Below are 24827 nucleotides of genomic sequence, written 5' to 3' on the forward strand. Positions count from 1 at the left end.
ATGGGCACCAATTTGAGTCCCAGCTACTCTACTTCTGGTCTAGCTCTCTGCTATGGACTGGGAAAGCAGTGGATGAACACCTAAGTCCTTGGGCCCCGTGCACTCACATGGCAGACCTGTAAGAAGCTCCAGGCTACTGGCTTCAGATCAGCCCAGCCCCAGCCATTGAGGACATGTGGGAGTGAACCAGCAGCTGGAAGGCCTCTCTCTCTTTTCCTCTGTCTCTGTAACTCAGCCTTTCAAATAAATAAATCGTATAGAAATAATTTATGTTCATCACTATTGTTCAAATAAGTAGCAGTACACCAAAAAAATTATGATTTCACTAGAATCTATATTACATACAAAATTACTCAGGCAGTACTGTTTTCCTTAAAACATCTCTTGCTTTTTTTATGTATCTCAAATTCCTTAAAAGTATCCAGCTTGAAAATTAGTTTTTGGCCACAACTATATGTATAGGAAAAATTGACAGAATCTACTAGCACAGTTTTCTGCAACTTCCATGTGACACTCCTCCCTGTATCCAAATCTTAACATAATTCTCCACCACACAGACCCCTGACATTTTCCAGTTCACTTGTTCTAGCCCATGAGATGACCATAAGTATGATATCAACATAGTTTGTAAAGTATTTTACAGTTGGGAGTGTGCCTTCTTGTACAGTAATCACGTGGAGAACCCTGAGACTTACCTGATGGACACCTGGGGCCTAGGCCATAGGCTGTGCAAATCAGACATTGGAAGGGAAGGCATTATGATGCAGTAGGCTTACCTACTTCTCTGGACATACCACATCACAGAGTGCCTAGTTTGTGTCCTGGCTATTCCACACCTCCAACTCAACTTCCTGCAAGTGGTTTTTTTGTTTGTTTGTTTGTTTTAAAAACTATTTATTTGTTTGAAAGGCAGAGCTACAGAGAAGCAGAGGCAGAGAGCGAGAGGCCTTCCACCTGCTGGTTCACTCCCCAAATGGCCATAATGGCCAGAGCTAACCAGATCCAAAATCAGGAGCCAGGAGCTTCTTCCAGGTCTCCCATGAAGGTGCAGGGGTCCAAGGACTTGAACTATCTTCTACTGCTTTCTCAGGCCACAGCAGAGAGCTGGATTGGAAGTGGGCAGCCAGGACTGGAACCAGTGCCCATGGGATGCTGGCACTGCAGGTTGTGACTTTCCTATTACAGCACAGCACCAGCTCAAAAGTGTTCTCTTGAGGCAACAGATCATGGCTCAAAAATTTGGTTTCCTGCCATCTGAATGGGAAACCCACATAGAGTTCCTACCTCCTGGCTTTCATAGATATAACGCTCGCTATTGTGGGCTTTTGTAGAGTGATCCAGCAGATGGAGGACCTTTTTCTCTGCCTTTCAAATAAACAAACCAGTAAAAAATTATCGGTATGTGATATGGAACAATGGGTCTCTACCACCACTGGTTAAAGCCAGAGTTGCTCCACTTCCAGTCCAGTTCCCTACTAATGCACCTGGGAAAATATCTGAAGACAGTCCAACTACTTGGACCATTTCTATCCACCTGGGAAACCTGGATCGAGTTCCTGTTTTCTGGCTTTGGCCTGGTCCAGTCCTAGCCACTGACACCATTTGAAGAGTGAACCAGCAGAAGGTATTAGATAGAAAGATAGATCTGTCTCTCCCTATCTCTCTATGAATCTGCCTTTCAAATGAACAAATAAATAAATAAATTTTAAAACATATATTGGTGTGAGTTAAGCAATCTTGAAGGCAGCAGCCTCAATTAAAGCAGTAGACAACTAAAACAGGTGATTTGTGATTCCAGGTGCCACCAGCATATGGATGGCCTAGCAGAGGCCACCCCAAAATGCTTACTAAGAATTACAAATGAAATGGTTGAATTTTATACCTGCACAATTTTTCTCCATTTTGAGTGCAAGAGCCCAGAATCTTGGACCATCTTCCTGTTTTTTTTTTTTTTTTTTTTTCAGAATATTAGCAGGGGACTGGATCAAAATTTGGGCAGCCAGGACATTAACTGGTGCCATATAGGATGCCAGGGTCACAGGCAGTGGCTTCACCTGCTATGCCTCAACACAGGCTGCAAAACTGTTTTAATCTTATACATCTATTTGAGCACTGTACTGTGATTTATTTGTATTTTACAAACCAGCAAGCAGTAAAAGCATGAATTATTCACATGTTAAGTAATGGAAAATAGATTCACACTAAATTTTGTAGCATATAAGTAGCTGATACTAAGTGTGAAAACCTTGTATAATGCCCACATTTGGATACACAATCCATAGAGATTATCAGGGAAAAAGTGTAACCGTGAACAAGGAAAAGTCTTCCAAAACAGTTTGTTCCAAATCAACTGTGGTTTCTGAAATGGGTCTCAAAATACAACTTTTAATATAAATGTGGTAAATTAAATAACCTTACTCAAAAATAAATAAACCAGAGTTTGTGACATCTACAAATCATTTGATGTTTGTCAATGCACTTCACCATAGCTCTATATATCAAATATGACAAACTACATTTCACATTAATTGGAAAACAATAATTTTTTTAAAAAATCATAGTAGACAAGACACACACCCTGGTATTTGATGTGAGCCTCCCAATCAGCAGATTAAACTGATGCAGCACAATCCCTGCCCCACCGCTCCTGGTTTTGATTTAGCCCAGACTCGTTGTGAGCCTTGGAGGATGAAAGCACTGTATCTGTTTGTGTCTCTGCCTAAAAGATATAAAAGAATAAATGAAAGAAATGTACTACTCCACTCATAAGCAGGATGCAGCTACAGAAGAGATGTTGACTCTAAGCCCCTCAACATCCCTTAGGATTAAGAGAATGGGGTCTCTGAGGGGAGAATGTTGTAGGCAGGCATATAGAATAAAATTCATTAGGTGTGTGAGCTAAAAGACCACACTTTCACCATGCCCCTGTGTGACCTCATACCCCTACCTGGCCACACCTGTGTACCCACTGGCCAATCAGGTTAATTAACCTCTCCCCTTTGGAAGCGGAATAAAAGTCTGGGACATGGTGTCCTTCTCTCTCCTTTCCTTGGCCTTTTGCCAGTATGGGGCTTGCTGCGGCGCTGTACCTCCAGGGCTCGTGGCCTTTGGGCCACCCACCCCATGCTTCCTGGCCTAGATGTTCCTCCATGTGGCTGGTTCCTAGTACTCAGCATGAATTCAGATTTGCTTCTCTCCTGTAGATAGGGTTCTCACTCTCCTATGCATTTCTTTCACTAAATAAAAGCTTAACAATGTAAAAAAAGGCCGGCGCCGCGGCTCACTAGGCTAATCCTCCACCTTGCGGCGCCGGCACACTGGGTTCTAGTCCCGATCGGGGCGCCGGATTCTGTCCCGGTTGCCCCTCTTCCAAGGCCAGCTCTCTGCTGTGACCCAGGAAGGCAGTGGAAGATGGCCCAAGTGCTTGGGCCCTGCACCCACATGGGAGACCAGGAGAAGCACCTGGGTCCTGCCTTCAGATCAGCTGGCTGCAGCGGCCATTGGAGGGTGAACCAACAGCAACGGAAGACCTTTCTCTCTGTCTCTCTCTCTCACTATCCACTCTGCCTGTCAAAAAGAAAAAAAAGAAAAAAAAAGAAACATCTGGGGAAAAAACACTCAAGGCAAAAAAGGAAGACATCTTTTTAGTGTAAAATATCAATAGTTAGTATCAGCATCCTGAAAAGTTGAAAAGCCAAGAGACAAACACAAGCAAAATTCTTCTTTGGAAGAAGCAGATCGTAAACTACAAAAAGAACCACAAAGAATTAGACCTGGTCACTTCTGAGGGCAGTGGGGGAAGAAATCAGGAAGACACCTGAACTGACAAATGCCCATTCATTCACTTGGGTAAGCATTCTGTGGGTGTTTATACTTTTTATGTAAAGTCAGCAGAAAATAAGGCTACTGAACAGTAATCAGGCCCTTGCTTCTCGACAACTGGATTCACCAGAGAGGAAAGCATTTATTTCAAGAAGCCGGCATCTTGGGGAGAAAGAGGTCTCTTCATGTAAAATGTGCTCTTTCCACCCAACAAGCCAGCAAAAGCTGTTTCTAAGAACACGGGTCGAGGGGCAGACACTGGTATATGGGGTAAAGGCACAACCAGCAGTACCACTGTCACATATGGGCACCAGCTGCTCTGCTTCTGATCCAACTCACCGTGAATGCACTAGAAATCAGTGGAAGGTCACCCATGTGCTTGGGCCCCTGCCACCCCCTTGGGAGACCTGGGAGATGCTTCTGACTCCTGGATTTGGTCTGGCCCAGCTCAGGTGATTGCAGCCATGTGGGGAATGAACTAGCTGATGGAAAATCTCTCTCCATCTCTTCCTCTCTCTCTCTCTTCCTTTTGAATAAAATAAATAAATCTTTTTTTAAAAAATGGGTAGCTTCAGATGGAGGTTAGAAATCAAAGGGATTCTATTTAGTTGACAATTTAGCAGCTATCCAGGCTTTGCGCTAATAAGTGCTCATCTGGGGATATCCAAGGCATCAACCAGGTGAAGATGTTTTGATGGGGCTGAAGCTCCTTTCTTAGCTGGGTCAAAGCCTGCTATTCTGGGCTGGTGCTGTGGCACAGCAGGGTAAAGACTCAGCCTGTGGCACCAGCATCCCATATGAGATGCTCCTTTTCTGATCCAGCTCTCTTCTGTGGCCTGGGAAAGCAGTAGAAGATGGCCCAAGTCCTTGGGCCCCTGAACCCACATGGGAAACCCAGAAGAGGCCCCTGGCTCCTGATCAGCTCAGATCTGGCCATTGCGGTCATTTGGGGAGTGAACCAGTGGATGGGATACCACATAGGATCCCTGATCATTATAATAATCACTTACATAATATTAAGTCAAATTATGTATAAATATACTAAGTATATTGAATATTTAATATTCATTAGGTGTGCGAGCTAAAAATCTCAACTTTTAAAACTCAGTTTTCTAAACCCAAAGTCAGAGAATACATGAGATAATCTTGACAAAACACAAAATTTCTTTCCCTTCTGTAATAACCAAAAGGTAAAGAAAATTCTTTTGTGCTGTGTTTCTTCTAATGGGAAGCTCCTCCAGATTACTTAGAAGTTAAACCCAATGGAAAGGTACCCAACCTTAGCCACTGGAGGCTGTGAGCATTCAACATTATAAAAGAATGAAAAAACTTAGAAAACATTACACCTGTTGCCAGTACTGTGGCTTAGCAAGTAAAGCCACCGCCTGCAATGCTGTGATCCCATATGGGTGTCAGTTCACGTCCTGGCTGCTCCACTTCTGATCCAGCTCTCTGCGATGGCCTGGGAAAGCAGCAGAAGATGGCCCAAGTCCTTAGGCCCCTGCATCCCTGTGGGAGACCCAAAAGAAGCTCCTGGCTGCAGCTCAGTGCAGCTTTGGCCATTGTCGTCATCTGGGGAGTGAACTATCAGATGGAAGACCTCTCTCTCTCTCTCTCTGCCTCTCTGTAACTCTGCATTTCAAATAAATAAATACATCAAAATTAAAGAAAATAATACACCTTAGAAACAAAAGCAGAAAAAAAACCCATAGAACAATTTAAATACATCTAGAAAAGTCAGGTGTAGGGGCCAGTGTTGTGGCGTGGAGTGTAAAAGCCACCACCTGTGACACAGGCATTCCACATGCACACTGATTCTAGTCCGGACTATTCCATTTCTGATACAGTTCCCTGCTAATGTGCCTAGAAAACCAATGAAAAATGAAAAAGTCCTTGGGCCCCTGACAGCGAGGTGGGAGAACCAGAAGAAGCTCCTGATTCCTGGCCGTTGTGGCTCAAGTTCAGCCATTGTGACCATTTGTGGTGTGAAGCAGTAGACCAAAGATCTCTGTCTCTCCCTCTCTCTGTAAACTCTGCCTCTCAAATAAAAAGAAAGCTTAAAAAATATTAGGTGTAGGGGTTGGTGCTGTGGCGTAGTGGGTCAAGCCACTGCCTGCAGTGCCAGCATCTCATAAGGGTACTGGTTTGAGTCCCGGCTGCTCCACTTCCTATCCAGCTCTCTGCTATGGCCTGGGAAAGCATCAGAAGATGGCCCAAGTCCTTGGGTTCCTGCACTCACTTGGGAGACCTGGAAGAAGGTCCTGGCTTCACATCAGCACAGCTCTGGCTGTTGCAGCCATCTGGGGAGTGAACCAGCAGATGGAAGACCTGTCTCTCTCTCTCTCTCTTCCTCTTCTCTCTCTGTGTAATTCTGACTTTCAAATAAATAAATAAAGCTTTTTAAAAAATCAGGCGTAAAAAAAAAAAAAAAAAAAAAAAATCAGGCGTAAAGATCAAGTACTCTTATTATCCCTAGTCTCCTAAGATAAATATTTCTTTCAAGATTAATTTATTTCCAAGGTAGAGTTACAGGGAGAGAGATCTTCCATTGGCTAGTTCATTAGCCAAATGGCCACTAGAACCAGAACTGAGCCAGGTAGAAACCACTGCCAGGAGACTCATCCAGGTTTCCCACATGGGTGCAGGGTCCCAAGGACTTGGGCCATCCTCTCCTGCTTTCCCAGGTGCATTAGCTAGGAGATGAATCAGAAGTGGGCCACGAGGAATCAAACCAGTGCCCATATGGGTTGCTGCCATCACAGGCAGTGTCTTAACCCGCTGTGCCACAGTATCAGCTGTAAAGACAAGCATTTCTCATGACAGGCCATAACTAAACAATAAAGGAGGAGAAAAAGCTTATAAGAGATGGCTAGTTGTTGGAAAGGAGTCAACCAAATGGAAACTGTAAGAAGCTGCAGTTGAGAAGATGGTTGAAAATGTTATTAGAGGGGCCAGGCACTGGAGCGTAGTAGGTTAATCCTAGGAAAGCAGAGCAAGATGTGCTTGCAAATGGGGGACCCACAAGAAGCTCCTGGCTCCTCTTGGATTGGCTCAACTCCAGCCATTGTGGTCATTTGGGGAGTGAACCCGTGGATGGAAGACATTTCACTCTGCCTCTCCCTCTCTCTCTCTCTCAAAATTTTAGGCACTGTGGTATGGAAGGTTAAGCCTCCTCCTCAGTGCCAGCATCTCATGTGGACTCTGGCTCAGTTGAGTCCCAGCTGCTCTACTTCTGATCCAGCTCTCTGCTAATGCACCTGGGAAAAGCAGAGGAAGGTGGCCTAAGTACTTGAGTCCCTGCACCTGTGTGGGAGACTCAGCAGGTGCTCCTAGCTCCTGCTTACTGGCTCCTGCCTGACCCAACCCCCACCCATTGAGGCCATTTGGGTAGTGAGTCATTGGATGGAGAGCTCTTTCTTTTCCTCTTTCTCACTTTGTATCTCTGCCTTTCAGATAAATAAATCTTTTTTAGAAAGTTATCTACTTTAAAATCAAGTATTAAAAATCTCTAGCAAATATTTATCATTAATATTTATATTTTCTAAAAAAACTTTACTGATTTAACACAGGGGACTAAATCCTAGTTTTATTTATTTAAAAGACAGAGTTACAGAAAAATAAAGCCAATGAGAAAGAGATTGTCTATCTGGTTCACTCCCCAATCATCTACAACAGCCAGAGCTGGGACAGGGTGAAGCCAGAAGCCAGGAAAGTCCATGTGGTTCTCCCACATGTGTGGCAGGGGTCACAGCCATCTTCTGCTATCCCAGGCACATTAGCAGGGTGCTGGATTAAAGTGGAGCAGTCTGGACTCAAAGAAGCACTCTTATGGGATGCAGGTATGATAGACTGCACTTAACCTATGATGCTGCCCCCACTTTGAAAATTGTTAATGTCAGGGCCAGTGTTGTGATGTATGGGTAAGGCCACCACCTGTGATGCTGGCATCCCATATGGGCACTGGTTCATATCACAGCTGCTCTACCTCAGATCAAGCTCCCTGCTAATGGCCTGGGAAAAGCAAAGAAAAATGGCACAAGTGTTTAGGCCCCTGCTACTGATGTAGGAGACCTGAATGGAGCTCCAGGCTCCTGCCTTCAGTCTGGCCCAGTGCTTGATTATTACAGACATCTGGGGATGAACCAGTAGATGGAAGATGTCTGTCTCTGTCTCTCTGACTCAGCCTTTCAAATACATAAATAAATCTTTCAAAAATTCTAGGCTTTGGGATATTGACTTAGAATTATTTCTTATTGGGGCTGGTGCTGTGGCATAGTAGGTTAAGTCTCCACCCGCAGTGCTGGAGTGCTGGCATCCCATAAGGACACTGGTTCAAGTCCTGGTTACTCCACTCCAATCCAGCTACCTGCTAATGACCTAAGAAAGCAGAGAAGGTGGCCCAGAGTCCTTTAGCCCCTGCACCCATGTAAGAGAGTGGGAGGAGGCTCCTGGCTTCTGGCTTGAGATCTGCAAGGTCCAGCCATTGCAGCCCTCTGGGGAGTGAACCAGTGGATGGAGGACCTCTCTCTCTCCTTCTCCCTCTCTCTGTTATTCTGTTTTGCAAATATTTAAATAAATAAATCTTAATTTTTATTTCTTATCCTTGGAAACTTACTGTTTAGTGAAAACTTAGCAAGTAATTTTGAACAGTTATATGTTAACAACTTATGAAAACATTTACCGGGCCAGTGCCGCGGCTCACTAGGCAAATCCTCCACCTTGTGGCACCGGCACACCAGGTTCTAGTCCTGGTCGGGGCACCAGATTCTGTCCCGGTTGCCCCTCTTCCAGGCCAGCTCTCTGCTGTGGCCTGGGAGTGCTGTGGAGGATGGCCCAAGTGCTTGGGCCCTGCACCCCATGGGAGACCAGGAGAAGCACCTGGCTCCTGCCATCAGATCAGCGTGGTGCACCAGCCACAGCGTGCCAGCCATGGTGGCCATTGGAGGGTGAACCAACGGCAAAAGGAAGACCTGTCTCTCTGTCTCTCTCTCTCTCATTGTCCACTCTGTCAAAAAAAAATTTTACCAAAAGGCCCAATGCCTTCTATATATTTTAAGGCAAGAGTACATGTATTTAGAAAAATCTATCTTTTACATTTAGCAATTCAAAAAAAGTCATCCTACTGCAGAGTAGCCCTTGGTCTCTCTAGCTGTTACACTGCTTTATCTCTCTTCAGCCACTCTAAGTCAGAGATGCTCTTATCCCTGGGCAGGAAAACCTGAGGTCTAATTGCATAGGGTCCCCAAATCAGTAATCCATCCCGTGATCACCTTGAGGAGAGGATCTGGGTTGCACATGGCACAAGCATCATGAGCCATCAGGGGTGGGATTCCCTTTCTACCCAGTCATCCTTCACACCTTGCACAGCTCGTACTGGGCATTCTCTTCAGTGTGTGTTCAGTTTGTATACCACCTCCAGCTCATGTCTGCCACCACGTGGCTTCTGCTGTGATGTAGTGAACAGCAAGACAGCCCTGTGGTGTCAAAGATCAGGCACAAATACTCACCTGTCAGCTTGATGCTGATGTTTGCTCCATCTCAGACATATCCACAAATCCAGCAAGGCTTGCAGCATCAGCTTGAACCTTGCTGTGGATTCTGACCCAGCACTGCTACATTATCTTCTCTACCCCCTCTCCAGTCAGTGCATACTTGAGTCTATTTCTCAGGAAGGTGAGGAGAGGGAGACATCCCTTAGGTTGCAGGGACCTGATGATGCACAAGGTGCCACAGCAAAGACCACCAATTCATTTTTCAGCAATTACACTTACATTGCCTGAGAAACTACCATATTAGATAAGTATGGTTATTCTCTTAAGTCATGATCTTGCCACAGAACAACTTTAAATTGGACTTCATAGGAAGCAATGAACACTGCATCATCTTTTCATCTAGTGTTTGTGCTTAGGTGAAAATTACGTTGTGATTTTAAATAACACAAATAAGCACAACCAACTTTTACACATACAACAGTACACACACATAATGCATAGCATACATTATGACACAGAAAAATATAGAAATCTCTGCAACTCTTTTTAAATCTTTTAATCAGGCCCTATGGCTCACCATGTGGGTAGCCAATTGCACAGGGATGAATGTTGGTAAGAAGAGCTTATTTCTAGAAGCTGGCATCTTGGGAGAGCCAGAGAGAAAGGTCCTCCATCAGCTGGACCACCCCCAAATGACCACAATGGCTGAGGCTGGGCTAATCCCAAGCCAGGAGCCAGGGCCTTCCCCATATCTCCCACATTGGTACTGGGTCCCAAGCCCCCCTGGGCATCTCCCACCACATTCCCAGGCCACAAAGCAGAGAGCCAGATCAGAAGAGGACCAACAGGGACATGAAACAGTGACCACATGGGATGTCAGCACTACAGGTGGAGGTCCAGCTCTATATGCCACAGCACAGCCACGAGAGAGCTCTTGATATAAAATGTTCTATCTCTGTTAAAGGGTTAATTTTTTAAGATTTATTTATTTATTTGAAAGTCAGAGTTAGAAGAAGAGGTAGAGATAGAGAGAGAGAGAGAGAGAGAGAGGTCTTCCATCCAAAGGTTCACTCCCCAATTGGCTGTGATGGCCAGAGCTGTGTCAATCCGAGGCCAGGAGCCTGAGATCATTCTGGGTCTCCCACTTGGGTGCAGGAGCCCAAGGACTTGGGCCATCTTCTACTGCTGTCCCAGACCATAACTGCTTAAGGGTTTCTTAAAGGACAAGGGTAGCTTCAGGGGGAGGTAAATAAAACAATGAGTCACCTTAATTGACAATATGTAAATGCCCAAGCTTTTTTCTGATGAGGCCTCTTAACCAGGGGGCTCAGCATCAGTTGGGTGAAGGCTTCTTTGTTAGCTGGGGCAAAAGTCCACCATTATACAAATATTACTATTCACCAGAGTAATTCAGGCAATATACAATATCAGTAATTGGTTTTTGCTATATAAAATGTGAAAAGGAAAAGAGAAGGAGGATGGCTTTAGTATGGTTAAAATTCCTTTTTAAAAGCTCCAATCAACTGAATATAATTACTTCCTGCTGTTAGTAACCTCAATTAACCCTATTGTTCCTGAAAAATTTACTTGAGCATTTAACTCAGAAAGCAACTCTAGTCCCAGTGATGGTACTGGACACTAACATACATGAAGATAATTATATCCTCATTTCAGATTCAGTAAGCACTCTGCTGGAAAAACATCTTTTATTGCTTTATTAACTCTTGTTCCTCACAGTCAATTTTATCAGAGGCCTTTGTGGAAATTTACAATAGATTTTTAAAAAAATTTTTTAAATTTATTTGACAGATAGTCAGTGAGAGAGACAGAAAGGTCTTCCTTCCATTGGTTCACCCCCCAAATGGCCACTACAGCGGGCGCTGTGCCAATCTGAATGAAGCCAGGAGCCAGGTGCTTCTTGTTTCCCATGTGGGTGCAGGGCTCAAGCACTTGGGACATCCTCCACTGCCTTCCTGGTCCACAGCAAAGTTGGACTGGAAGAGGAGCAACTGGTACTAGAACTCGCACCCATATGGGATGCCAGTGCTGCAGGTGGAGGATTAACCAAGTGAGCCATGGTGCTGGCCCCTATGATGGATTTTTTAAGAGACCAGGGAGTCCCAGGGTCTCTGCTCTACCACTGGGCTGAGGCAGAGCTGAAGCTCCTGCATTTTCTAAATTGACAAGGACTCCTAACCTGTCTCCTCGGGCATCAACAGCCACAGACACAGTTGCTGGAAAGTTTAAGGGATTTAAACGCTTACTCTGTCCCATTTACCAGAACTCTCACAAAACCTCTACTGTTAGAAACCCACTGATGCTGTGGCATATTGGGTAAAGCAGCCACCTGCAGTGAGTGCCAGCATCCCATGTGGGTGCCCATTGGGGCTGGTCCTGGGTGCTCCAATTGTGATCCAGGTCTCTGATGTGGCCCTGGGGGAGCAGTGGAGGATGGCTCAGGCCCTTGGGCCCTTGCATTGGGTGTGTGTTGGGGGGGAACCTAGAGAAAGCTCCTGGCTCCTGGATTCAAATCAGCCCAGCTCTGGCCATTGCATCCATCTGAGAAGTAAACCAGTAGATGAAGGACCTGATGGAACAAGGAAGAAGGACATAAGCCTCAGCCATTCTCCTGCATTGAATGAAAGAGATAAACATTGGAATGTACTCTTTGACCTAGAAACACAATTGGAGGGCCTGCGCTGTGGCATAGCTGGTAAAGCCGCTGTCTGTAGTGCAGGAATCTTTTAGGGGTGCCGGTTTGAGTCCTGGCTGCTCCATTTCTAATCCAGCTCTCTGCTATGCCTGGGAAAGCAGTGGAAGACAGCCCAAGTCCTTGGGGCCCTGCACCCATGGGAGAGACCCAGAAGAAGCTCCTGGCTCCTGGCTTCAGATCGATGTACCTTCTCTGGCCATTGTGGCCATCTGGGGAGTGAACCAGAGGATGGAAGCCTTCTCTCTCCCTCTCTGCCTCTCCTTCTCTCTCTGCTTAACTCTGACTTTCAAGTAAATAAATAAATCTTAAAAAAAAAAAAAAAACACCTCAATTTGGTCTCATACTCTGCTGTCTTCATACTCCACCCCTTACAGCCACCTGAAAGACCAGTTCCAGGAATTCCCCTCTGCCTGCTGCCCCCTACCTCACCCCCATCCCCAGCCTTCCCAGGGGGTCAGGGCCTTCTGTCAGGTGTTCCATCATGGGTACGTGGACAGTTGCAGTTGGTTACCATCTCTACAGATTTATTTTCCCTGAATAAATTTGGTCCAGCTATAAATTCATACACTACCTCCTCTCTATTCTGTGCCTCTTTTCCTAACAGGACACCCCCCACCCCGCCTCTGCCTCTCTAACTCTGCTTTTCAAATAAAATAAACATTTAAAAATCCCACTTAACAACCACCTTCTCTTAAATTTAACACATATGCAGGCCATGCAATATTACAATAGAACACCATGTTTTTCTTAGTCATAAGATCGTAACTATATCCTGCCCAATCAGCCACGATGCAACTCAAGGTGATTTTGGATGGAAATTAAATTGAACCACTCATATTTCACCCAAGAGGAAGAAGTCCTCATACAAACAACCAAATGAGTACTCTTCCAAAAAATATCCAAGTTTCCTCACAGGGAGGCTGAAGTAAAAATCTTAGAATCCATCTCCTACACACCAGTACCACAAAAAATGACCTAAACCAGGTCCAAATGCCATGAGCCCAAAGAGCAGAGACAGAAATTGCAGGTATGTGTGGGCAGCCACAGGTTGTCACTCCCTTTGTTTACACTTAAACATATGAATGGAGACTTCCCGGCACAGACAATTGGGCTAGGGAGATTCCGGGAAGAGACAGGAAGAACCTAAACCTTTCACAAGAGATGATACAGATAATCAGTCACACCTGTAACCTGCATTTATCCCCTAAGTGTTTTATTGTACCCTTGTAATCAATAATTAAGAAGCTTATTGGGAACTCTTTGTAACCTTAAGAGCCTTTTTGATATGTAAATCTTTTGTGCTCCTTCCTGTAAACAATTGATCATGTTTAAATACTACTGGATTTATTCAATAAAGGAGCCTTGATCAGGACTTGTCTTGGCTCCATTCTTTGCGTCCTTGTCCCCACATTCCCACTCTCTGTTTCAGGAAACCCAGTTCATTGTGCCGCAGGCCGGCACAGGTATGCCCCTGGTTCAACTTACCCAGTCTCAGAGCTGTTGACTCCGGACACAAAGGGGAGCCATTGACTCCCCGCAAGGTAGCTAATGTCACAGCGGGAACAGAAAGGAAAGTTCTGGAGAGAAAGTGCTCTCAGAAGCTGTGGAGATGTCCCCAGAGTCCCAGCCAAAATGTTAGCTCAAAAGCGGCTCTGGAGTGGAGGTACAAGTGACCATTGCTGTCCTTACTAAAGTGAAAGGGTTAAGCCACTTGAAAAATACATTCCAGGGGCCAGCGCTGTGGCTCAGTGGGTTAATGCCCTGGCCTGAAGTGCCAGCATCCCATATGGCCACCAGTTCTCATCCCGGCTGCTCCTCTTCCCATCCAGCTCTGTGCAATGGCCTGGGAAAGCAGTAGAAGATGGCCCAAGTCCTTGGGCCCCTAACCTGTGTGGGAGAACCCAGAAGAAGCTCCTGGCTCCTGGCTTCAGATCGGTGCAGCTCCAGCTATTATGGCCAATTGAGGAGTGAATCATCGGATGGAAGGCCTCTCCCTCTCTCTCTCTGCCTCTCCTCTCTGTGTAACTCTGACTTTCCAATAAATAAATAAAATCTTTAAATAACAACAACAACAACAAAAATACATCGCGGACTTCTGGGCTAGCTCACCAGTGTTGTTTCCAGACACATAATCCGGCTCTGGATGCTCACCGCTTCAATTCGCCATAGCTGAGTGCTGGCCAGAGGAAAGGGTGTATTGCCAGAAGACAGCTGCAGTCTTGGGAAAGAAAGTCCTCCCAATCCAAAGAAGCCTTTTTCTACCCAACCGCGCAGCACAGAGGATGTTTAAAGGGACAGGGGTAATTGGAGCACCAGGCTTGAAATAAAACAATGAGTCTATTCAATTGACAATTATGCAGATTTTCAGGCTTTGTTCTGAGGAAGGTCCCACCAGACAGTCAGGGGAGTCCAGGGTGTCAGGAGGGAGGTGCTTTCTACCTCCGTTGGGGGGGGGTTCTCTGTCAGCTGGGTCAAAAGCCTGCCCTTCCAAATCACCTCCTTTTTTTCAGTAGGCTTCCGAAACTCTTCTGCAAATATTACTCACAAGATTAGGGGAAGGTAGGATGCCTTCATTAGGACTACCATGCTGTTGGAGGAGGGTGATCAGGGTTTATAAAGAGGTTGTAATGCAGGGGGTGCTGGTGTAAGGACTAAATGGCCTAATGGGGAGTCCTTGTAAGAGTGGACAACAGGCTTGCTTCTCCCCAGAACCTGTCTATTAGCAAGACAGAAGTGGTGATCCCACTCCCCCAGTTTCTAATTTTATCATGAGAATAGCAAGGAAGCAATGATCTGCCCTTCTGAGCTTCTAGTTTTATCAGGAGAATAGAAAGAATTTGCCTATCCTACTATTCAGCTGGATTTTTGTTTTAACAAGAGCTAGCTAGACAGGATTATTGATGGGTTTTGTCCCCAGCCTCTGACTAATTGTTAGCTGTTATTATTCTGCTCATCCAAATTGTGGTTAAAAAACTCCACTCCATTTTTCAGGTTTCCCTCTCTTGGAGACCCCCTAGTGGCTGCTGTGGCAAGAGGTTTCTCATGTAAATAAATCTTGCTTTGCTCACTGCGTGTCCACATTAAATTCCTTGTGAGACAGGCACCCCAGGCACCTTCTTTCATCACCATTTTCCCCCATTACTTTGGTGTGGTGAAGTCATGGAAGAGTTGACAGTCTCTGGTGTCGGATGTCATGGCTTGTTGCTAGATCAATGACAAGGCTTAAGTTCTCTGATTCCTCCTGGTGGTCAGCACCTGAGTCCTTCAGCTCTGCCTCAGCCTAATGGTAGAACAGAGACCTGGGGCTTCCCTGCTCTCTTAAAAACCTACTGTAAATTTCCACAGATGCCCCTATGAAGTTGATTGTGAGGACAAAAGTTAACAATAGGATTTCTTTCTTTCTTTCTCTTTCTTTCTTTCTTTCTTTTTTTTTTTTTTTTTTTTTTTTTTTTTTGACAGGCAGAGTTAGTGAGAGAGAGAGACTGAGAGAAAAGTCTTCCCTTTTCCATTGGTTCACCCTCCAAGTGGCCGCTCCGGCTAGCACTTGGTGGCCAGTGCACTGTGCCAATCCTAAGTCAGGAGCCAGATGCTTCCTCCTGGTCTCCCATGTGGGTGCAGGACCCAAACACTTGGGCCATTCTCCACTGCCTTCCCAGGCCACAGCAGAGAGCTGGAGTGCAAGAGGAGCAACTGGGACAGAATCTGGTGCCCCGACTGGGACTAGAACCTGGGGTGCTGGTGCCGCAGGTGGAGGATTAGCCTAGTGAGCTGTGGCACTGGTCAATAATGGGATTTCTAAGAGCTGGGTGTCTACTTCTCACTGTTTCTACACACACACACACACACACACACACACACATTCCTCTCCTAGACAAAAGATTTCCCAGGTACAAAATTAGGTAATGTTATCAGACTCAGTAGCCTTCTTTGCACCAAGCGAACAGTGTTTTCTGGGTGTGTGTTTATTGGAGGGGAACACTAGAACCACCTATGAAGTTATTGGGATAAGGCAGGACTTTGTAGTATAAAATATCGGGCTGTTTCCCAAGGCCTGCTTCTGTAGGCAGCCCATAAAGAAGTCATCGACAAGTCAAGGTCCGTCTTGGCTTGTGGAATTCCTGGGATAAAAAAGTCATGTACTCCCATGTTGAAGGAGAATGATCAAACAAGAACATTCTGCTAAAATTAACTATGTTATGACTGTGTTGCAGAAAGCCCGATAAGTTGCTTGTGTATGGTGTTATCCTCTGTGTTGCCTTGACCTATAGCTGGTTATGTATAAATATCGCTGAGACACTGGAATAAAGGAGACTTGTCTTGGCTCCATTCTCTGACCCTTGTCCCTCTTTTCATTCCCACTGCCCCCTTCAGGTTCTGTTTGACTGGTGCTGCTGGCCTGCACATGCTTCTAAGACTACTGCATAACTTCTGCGGGGCATGTGTTTTGTTTCCCATGGCTGCTTTCACACACATAGGCTAACTTCTATCTTCCTATCTAAAAATATTATTGAAGAACATGAATGCCTTCAATAGAAAAATACCCTTAGAAACAAAAGCTGAAGGAATTGTCTGATTACATGGGAAAAATTAAACACATTAAGGAAATGCCACTGGAGAAGAAGCTAAGGGTCCTTGTATTTGTGCAAGAAAGAACTCAGGTGTGAGACAGAGAGCAGTGGAAAGCAAAGTAGCAAAGTTTATCAGGGTTGGGACGTCCGTAAGAACAGATGGGCACCTCTCCAGACAAACCAGAGAGAGTGCCTAGTTCACATTTAGGCTGGGGCTTTTAAGGGGCTGGGTCTTGCCTTTCCACCTTTTTGCTGTCTCCTTCTTCTCCAGAACAAAGGACTTCTTGGGTGTAAATACAAAAAATTCCTGTCTGAGTTTCCCACTGAAGTCAGACAGGGGAAGCCTGGCTAGCTTAGCCAAGGGGTTTCTCTCTAGGGTGCCTGCCTTAGAGGAAGGATGCTTATCAGGCCAGGTAGAAGAGGCAGGGCCCCCTGGAAGGTTATCAGGGTCTGAGGGCAGGACTTTGAAGTGCAGATACTGGACAGCACCTGCAATGTTATTGGGTGACTTTGAAATGCGAATGCTGGACTGCTGTAGATGTCCCTTTCCTTAGGCCCTTGTCACACACATAGGTTAATTTCTGACTTCTTACCTAACAAAAAGACAGAAGAATCAAGTTATCCTAGTGAAGAAGGCATAACCTTAGGTTTCTAAATAAAACAGTTTTAATGTCAGGTCACAACAGTCAGAACCAAGGAGGAAGAAATAACTTACAGGAGATGCCTAGAAATTTGACAAAGAAAATCAGCAATTAAGTAGAAATTACTAAAAGGGAAATTGCATTAAAAATAGATTTTAAAATGAAACATTAAGACTTATATGTGTATATATATATATATACACATATATATGTATATATAAAGTATATATATGACTTATTACAGATATATATACATACATATACACATATATGTATCTTTTTACAGATAAATATATATACATATATATATACCTGTAACTAAATAACTATTGCTTTAGCATGTTGCCCAAATCCATAGTTCTGTCTTTGTACTTATATAACATGAGAAACTCATAGAAATAATTTCCTTCTAATCTCAGCCAAAGCAACCTCACAAAAGTTATCTGCTACAAATCTGTAACATTCTTATATTCCCTTATATTCCTTAAGTTATTTGTTCTGCTTTGTTCCTCTCTCTCCTTGCCAAACACCAGTTTTATGTCATGTTAGGACAAAGATCACTTGCATTCTTTGTGCAAGGTGTCCAGTGTGTAAGAAATCTTCCTAGCCAAATGAATCAGTTTACAGGTATTTATTGGGATTCCCCTCCTGGGCAAGGTTCACCAGTTCCAACAGAGTTGGGGCCAGGCAAGTCACGCTTCAGAGGTTGGGAGGGCTCCTTTTATAGATACAGGGCATGGGGGTTAAAGGTTGAGGTGCTTCTGATCCTCATTGGTTGACCTTTAGGTGCACGCGGGACCTTGGCAAGCACTTTTTGTTCCTGGAAGTGTGGGACTTCTCTCTTGTGGATCCCAAAGCTACCTCTTTGTTATTTGGAACACATCTTGGGTGCCAAGACACATTATCATTCTCATTTTTCTCTTCCCTATCTATTGGTTCCTTAATTTGCATTTTGAAATAATCCTAAAAAGCCTTTAAAATAAGAGCAAAGAATTTCAAATTATTCTAAAGTAGTCTAAAATGGTTTGTCTTATATCAATGATTTATGTAAACAAAAAAGTCCATTGTCTTTTACAATTCTTAAAAAGCAAACAGTACAGGGGCCCGTGCTGTGGCACAGCAGGTTAATGCCCGGGCCTGAAGCGCTGGCATCCCATATGAGCACCGGTTTGAGACCTGGCTGCCCAACTTCTAATCCAGCTCTCTGCCCCAGGGTCAGCTCATACCCAGCAACCACAATATGAGAGCCTCACTCCCTTAGGAAGAGCTGTGGCAAGAGGACTGGGTTGTGGATTTAGTGACCTGTTTCCTAACTGAGGGGAATTACATTATCCAGGAGGAAAAACAAGGGACAGGGGATCCCACAAGTCATGGGTTCTGCCCCAAATTTCATGCATGAAATCTGGATTCTCCCTGAGAACCTGTGCATCCTAACCACACAATTTGGAAAAATACAGAGCTCTAGGGCTGAGCCAAAGTCACCACATTCAGGAATGAGAAGATATCCAGTGTCCCATGCCAGATACCATCTTGCAAGCAGGAGGCAACTAACCCCACAAACTCACCATATTCCAGATTCCAGGCATCCTTCTGATGGTTTTTGTAGTGAGAGAACTTCACAGGTGACAAAGAATGAGCCTCGTGGAACCACTATAAGCAGCAGACTGGAGAAGCTATATTTAGCAGCATGAAGAAAAAGACCCCATGTTGCTCTTCATTGTTGATCCAGTGTGTCTGATTGGACAGTTTGCTGAGCCAATGAGAAGGCATCATGTCAGAGAAGATGCAGCCAATCAGAGTCACACTTACTAGATTTCTGTGACAGTTGGGGAGAAAGGGTGCCATTCATCCAGGCTGTGGCTGGTGGGGGTAGTGAGGGTTGAGTACTGGGCTCAGGTCTGCAGGTGCTCACCCTCCTGGGGCCTCACTCTCCTAAGAGCAGGGGCTGCTGTCACCTTCATGATGACTCAACCACATGAGAGTGGGGATCTCTCCCACCCTCCAATGTCTGTGATTCTGCTGGGATCTTATGACCTGGAGCTTCCAATAAACTCCTTTACAAGAGATGAAATTTACTCAAAATTTAATGAATTCTGAGCTTTTCATTTTCTTCATTTTTTTGACTTATTTTTGTTTTAGGTCATTTTGCTTTTTTAATGATTTGAAAAATATTTAAATATACTCTATAGAAGTTTTCTAGTCTGTATTTTGTCCTTTAAAATGGCTTTCTATTTTTTCCTGCTGCTACATGGAAAGCCACTTGATATATATTGATCTTATACTCACTAATATCACTTAATTCTCTTGCCAGTTTATAGTTTGTTTTGGATTACCTCTGTAGATTGTAGAGTCAACCACATATATTGAAAATTTTGTTGTTTAATTGGGTGTAGAAGGGACATTCCTCAATACAATCAAGGCAATTGATGAAAAACCCACAGGCAGTATCATAGCGAATGGGGAAAGGTTGGAAGCATTTCCACTTGTGAGAGGCCAGAGCCATGCCATGACAGGCTTCTCACAAGACAAAAAAACTGACTAGGCCCAGGATGCCCCTGGTGTGAGAAGATGAAACCTGACACTGGGCAGTCCTTGGTCCTGTCCTCAGGACCAGGTGGAGGCAACCCATAAGGTGGGCCGCCCTTGCTCCTGCAGGCCCAGGGGAAGGAAGGAATGCAGATGTAATACTTGTTTGCCTGGGAACTATAAAACCCTGAGAACAAAGAGAAGGGGGTCTTGGTCTCCCAGCACTGCATTGCATGGGCGGCTGGGGCCCCAGCATGCTGGACCTACAAATAAAGTCCCTTCATTCTTTGCATTATGGTCAGTCTCACTGGTTCTTTCTATCTGGGCAATCTGGAACACAACACACTGAGATCTGATACCAGACAGCAATGCCCACTCTCACCATTGCTATTCAATATAGTACTGGAAGTTTTTGCCAGAGCCATTTGGCAAGAAAAAGAAATTACAGGGATACAAATTGGGAAGGAAGAACTCAAACTATCCCTCTTTGCAGACAATATGATTCTTTATTTAGGGGATCCAAAGAACTCTACTAAGAGACTATTGGAACTCATAGAAGAGTTTGGCAAAGTAGCAGGATATAAAATCAGTGCACAAAAATCAACAGCCTTTGTATACACAGGCAATGCCATGGCTGAGAAAGAACTTCTAAGATCAATCCCATTCACAATAGCTACAAAAACAATCAAATACCTTAGAATAAACTTAACCATGGATGTCAAAGATCTCTATGATGAGAATTACAAAACTTTAAAGAAAGAAATAGAAGAGGATACCAAAAGATGAAAAAAATCTTCCATGTTCATGGATGAGAAGAATCAATATCTTCAAAATGTCCATTCTCCCAAAAGCGATTTATACATTCAATATGATGCCAATCAAAATACCAAAGACATTGTTCTCAGATCTGGAAAAAAATGATGCTGAAATTCATATGGAGGCACAGGAGACCTCGAATAGCTAAAGCAATCTTGTACACAAAAACAGAGCTGGAGGCATCACAATACCAGATTTCATGACATACTACAGGGCAGTTGTAATCAAAACAGCATGGTACTGGTACAGGAACACATGGATAGACCAGTGGAACAGAATAGAAACACCAGAAATCAATCCAAACATGTACAGCCAACTTATATTTGATCAAGGAGCTAAAACCAATTCCTGGAGCAAGGACAGTTTGTTCAACAAATTGTGCTAGGAAAACTGGATTTCCACATGCAGAAGTATGAAGCAAAACCACACCTTACACCTTACACAAAAATCCACTCAACTTAGATTAAAGATCTAACCTTACTACCCGACACCATCAAATTATTAGAGAACATGGGAGAAACCCTGCAAGATATAGGCATAGGCAGACTTCTTGGGAAAAACTCTAGAGGCACAGGAAGTCAATGCTAAAATTAACAATTGGGATTACAGCAAATTGAGAAGTTTCTGTACCACAAAAGAAACAGTCAGAAAATTAAAGAGGCAACAAACAGAATGGGAAAAAATGTTTGCAAATTATGCAACTGATAAAGGATTAATAACCAGAACCTATAAAGAGATCAAAAAACTCCACAACAACAAAACAAACAACCCAGTTAAGAGATGGGCCAAGGACCTAAGCAGACATTTTTCAAAAGAGGAAATCCAAATGGCCAAGAAACACATGAAAAATGTTCAGCATCACTAGCCATCAGGGAAATGCAAATCAAAACCACAATGAGGTTTCACCTTGCCCCAGTCAGAAAGCCTTTCATACAGACATCAACAAGCAACAGATGCTGGAGAGGATGTGGGGAAAAAAGCACACTAATCTACGGTTGGTGGGAAGGTGAACTGGTAAAGCCATTATGTAAGACAGTTTGGAGATTCATCAGAAATCTGAATATAGCCCTACCACATGACCCAGCCATCCCACTCCTTGGAATTTACCTAAGGGAAATTAAATTGGTAAATAAAAGAGCTATTTGTACCTCAGTGTTTATTGCAGCTCAATTCACAATAGCTAAGACATGGAATCAACCTAAATGCCCATCAGCAGAAGACTGGATAAATAAATTATGGGATATGCACTCTATAGAATACTGCACAGCAATTTTTAAAAAATCTGATCATTTGCAACAAAATGGAGGAATCTGGAAAACATCATGCTGAGTAAAATAAGCCAGTCCCAAAGGGACAAATATCATATGTTCTCCCTGATCTGTGACAACTAACTGAGCACCTAAAAGGAAGCCTGTAGAAGTGAAACTGACATAATGAGAAACAATGACTTGATCAGCCCTTGTCCTGACTGTTGAGGAGTAGCTTACTATTTTATTCTTTTTAGTATTTCCTTTTTCTACTTAATACCATTGATTGAACTCTTTAATTAACATACAATTATTCTTAGGTGTTTAAATTCAACTGAAAATTGATCCTTATCAAAAATAAGAGTGGGAATAAGAGAGGGAGGAGAGGTACATTTTTGCACATGCTCACTCGGACTTACCCCTAATGGTAGAGCTAGAAACATGCCATGGGGCTCCAAATCCCATTAAGTTGGCAGGTACCGATGCCATCTTACTAGTCAAAGTGATCAGTTTAAGTTCATAATTGATCATAAAGATAGGATTAATTATCAAAGGGATCACATAAATAAGATCAGTGCCTGCTAAAAATAATTGAAAAAATTAAAAAGGAGAGAATGATCTAACATGGGAAGCAGGGTACACAGCAGACTCCTAGAATCACCAATGCCCTAAACAGCACTCTGGCCTCAGAATCAGCCCTTAAGGCATTCAGATCTGGCTAAAAAGCCCATGAGAGTTTCTCAGGCATGGAAAGCCAAGACACTGTGGCAAAAAATGACCTAAATGAACGATCTCTGTGAGTGAGATGCCTGTGGAAAGAGGGGACCATCAAAAAAGGAGGTACCATTCTCTGAAGGGAGGAGGAAACTTCCACTTTGATTATGGCCTTGTCTAAATAAGGTCAGAGTTTGTGAACTCAAGAGACTTCCATAGCCTTGGCAGCTCATGACAAGAGCCTCAGGTGATAACTGACATCATAAATAAGAGTACCAATTGTTAAATCAACAACAGGAGTCACCCTGCACTTACTTCCCATGTAAGATCTGTGTCCTTGATATTTTGTACTATGTGAATTAATGGTAAAACTAGTATTCAAACAATACTTTACACTTTGTGTGTCTGTGTGGGTGCAATCTGTTGAAATCTTTCCTTAGTATATACTAAGTTGACCTTCTGTATATAAAGATAATTAAAAATGAATCTTAATGAAGAATGGGATGGGAGAAGGAGTAGGAGATGGGATGTTTTGCAGGTGGGAGGGTGGTGATGGGGAGAAAAACTGCTATAATCCAAAAGTTGTATTTTCAAAATTTGTATTTATTAAACAAAAGTTTTCTAAAAACAAAATAAAATTTTGTTGCTTAGAATTTGATCCATTTATCTAATGCTTCCATTTTGTTGTTTCCTTTTCCTGACTACACTTCTAGTACAATGTTGCAGAAATAGAATGGAAGGAGGTAGTTTTGTCAGGGTAAACTCCCAGGAAAAGAGCTTTCATTGTCTTATTTAATGATAATGGTTGTTATAGGCTCCTCAGAGACAATTTTGATTATAATAAAAAATTATGATATTTTACTTCTCTGCTAAAAGTTTCTTTAAAGCTTAGATGCTGAATTTAATCAAATGCTTTCTAGCATTAAGCTTAAATACTTATGCATTTTATTCTTTTATTTTTAATGATTTATTTGAAAGGCATACTGATAGAGAACTTTCATCCATTGGTTCACATCTCACATGATGACAACAACCAAGATGGACTTAGCTGAAGCCATCAGACAGGAATACTAACTGGATCTCACACATGAGTGTCAGAGACTCAAGTATTTGGGCCATTTTCTGCTGGAACAGCAGGGAACTGGGCAAAATGTCAATCATTCAGAATTTAATCTAGCACTCTGATATGGGACTCCAGCACCACAGCTGGTGGGTTAACCCACTGTGCCACAAGGGGAGCCATTGATTTTGAGTGTTTTTCTTTTCTTTTTTTTTTTTTTAGGCAGTAGCTTGATGTACTATATATATATTTACATACATACATATATATATATTTGAAAGGCAGAATTACAAACACACACACAAACACACACACACAGAATCTATCAGTGATGGCTAGGTCTGGGACAGATTGAAGCAGGAGGCTTGAACTCCATCAGGGTCTTCCACAAGGGTGCAGAGGCCCAAAGCCTTGGGTCATCTTTCACTGCATTCTTAGGCCTATTAGCAGGGAACTAGATCAGAAGAGCAGAAGGGGCTGGCACTGTGGTGTAGCAGGTAAAGCCACCACCTACAGTACCAGCATCCCATATGGATGCCAGTTTGAGTCCTGGGTGCTCCACTTCTGATCCTGCTCTCTGACTGGAAAAACAGTAGAAGATGGCCCAAGTCATCAGACAGCTACCCTTGAGTGGGAGATCCAGAGAGAGTTCCTAGCTCCTGGCTTCAGATCAGCTCAGCTCCATCCATTACAGCCATCTGGAGAGTGAATCACTGGATGGAAGACCTCTTTTTCTCTGTTTCTGCCTCTCTGTATTTCTGCCTTTCAAATAAGTAAATAAATCTTTAAAAAAAAAAAGAAAGAAGTGTAGCAGTTATTACATGAAGCAGTGCCTATATAGGGTGTCATCATTTCAGACAGTGGACCCAAGATATATTTTTAATAACTGTAATGCTTGCTATCTTGGGGATATTTGAATAGGTAAACACACAGGTAAATGACATACATCCCAGGGTTCATCCTTACCTTTTGGGTAGAGCTAAACATCAATGGCTCCTCAGCACTCCAATTCAGAACCACTCTCAGAGGGCTTATACACTGCACTGATGAGTAAACTTGCTTCAAGTGTCCCACAGAGAGAAATTACTGAAATGTGTCAACTGGACTCTCTAGGGAGCAATAGTGACGTGCAGTAGAACTCCAAATCCAGTGATTGGTTGGCACCTGTCTGTTGGGTCTTGTGCCTACTCATGTGGGTTAAGGGAGCCCAGGAAGGCTGCAAAGACTG

At 43.6% G+C, this 24827-nt stretch overlaps 1 protein-coding gene across 7 annotated transcripts in view; it reads right to left on the bottom strand.

Annotated features, from left to right (window-relative positions):
• The window catches only part of LOC127488949 (uncharacterized), a 38675-nt gene extending 24253 nt beyond the window's left edge, over positions 1-14422 (bottom strand). For 6 of the 7 annotated variants that reach the window (XR_016236800.1, XR_016236799.1, XR_016236798.1 and 3 more), the window contains exons 1-2: positions 14137-14422; positions 9330-9531 (exon numbers count right to left, since the gene is read on the bottom strand). Coding sequence is in view for 1 of the 7 variants with exons in the window: in XM_089336783.1 (XP_089192909.1) it covers positions 9330-9397 (68 nt within the window). In the remaining 6 variants the exon portion in view is untranslated. The remainder of the gene's footprint in view (positions 1-9329; positions 9532-14136) is intronic. The other variant, XR_016236801.1, reaches the window with a different exon arrangement.
• Positions 14423-24827: the final 10405 nt, after the last annotated feature.

This window comes from Oryctolagus cuniculus, chromosome 7 (assembly GCF_051225735.1).
Source record: "Oryctolagus cuniculus isolate XC-2025 breed Fujian yellow rabbit chromosome 7, ASM5122573v1, whole genome shotgun sequence".
Taxonomy (NCBI): Eukaryota; Metazoa; Chordata; class Mammalia; order Lagomorpha; family Leporidae; genus Oryctolagus; species Oryctolagus cuniculus.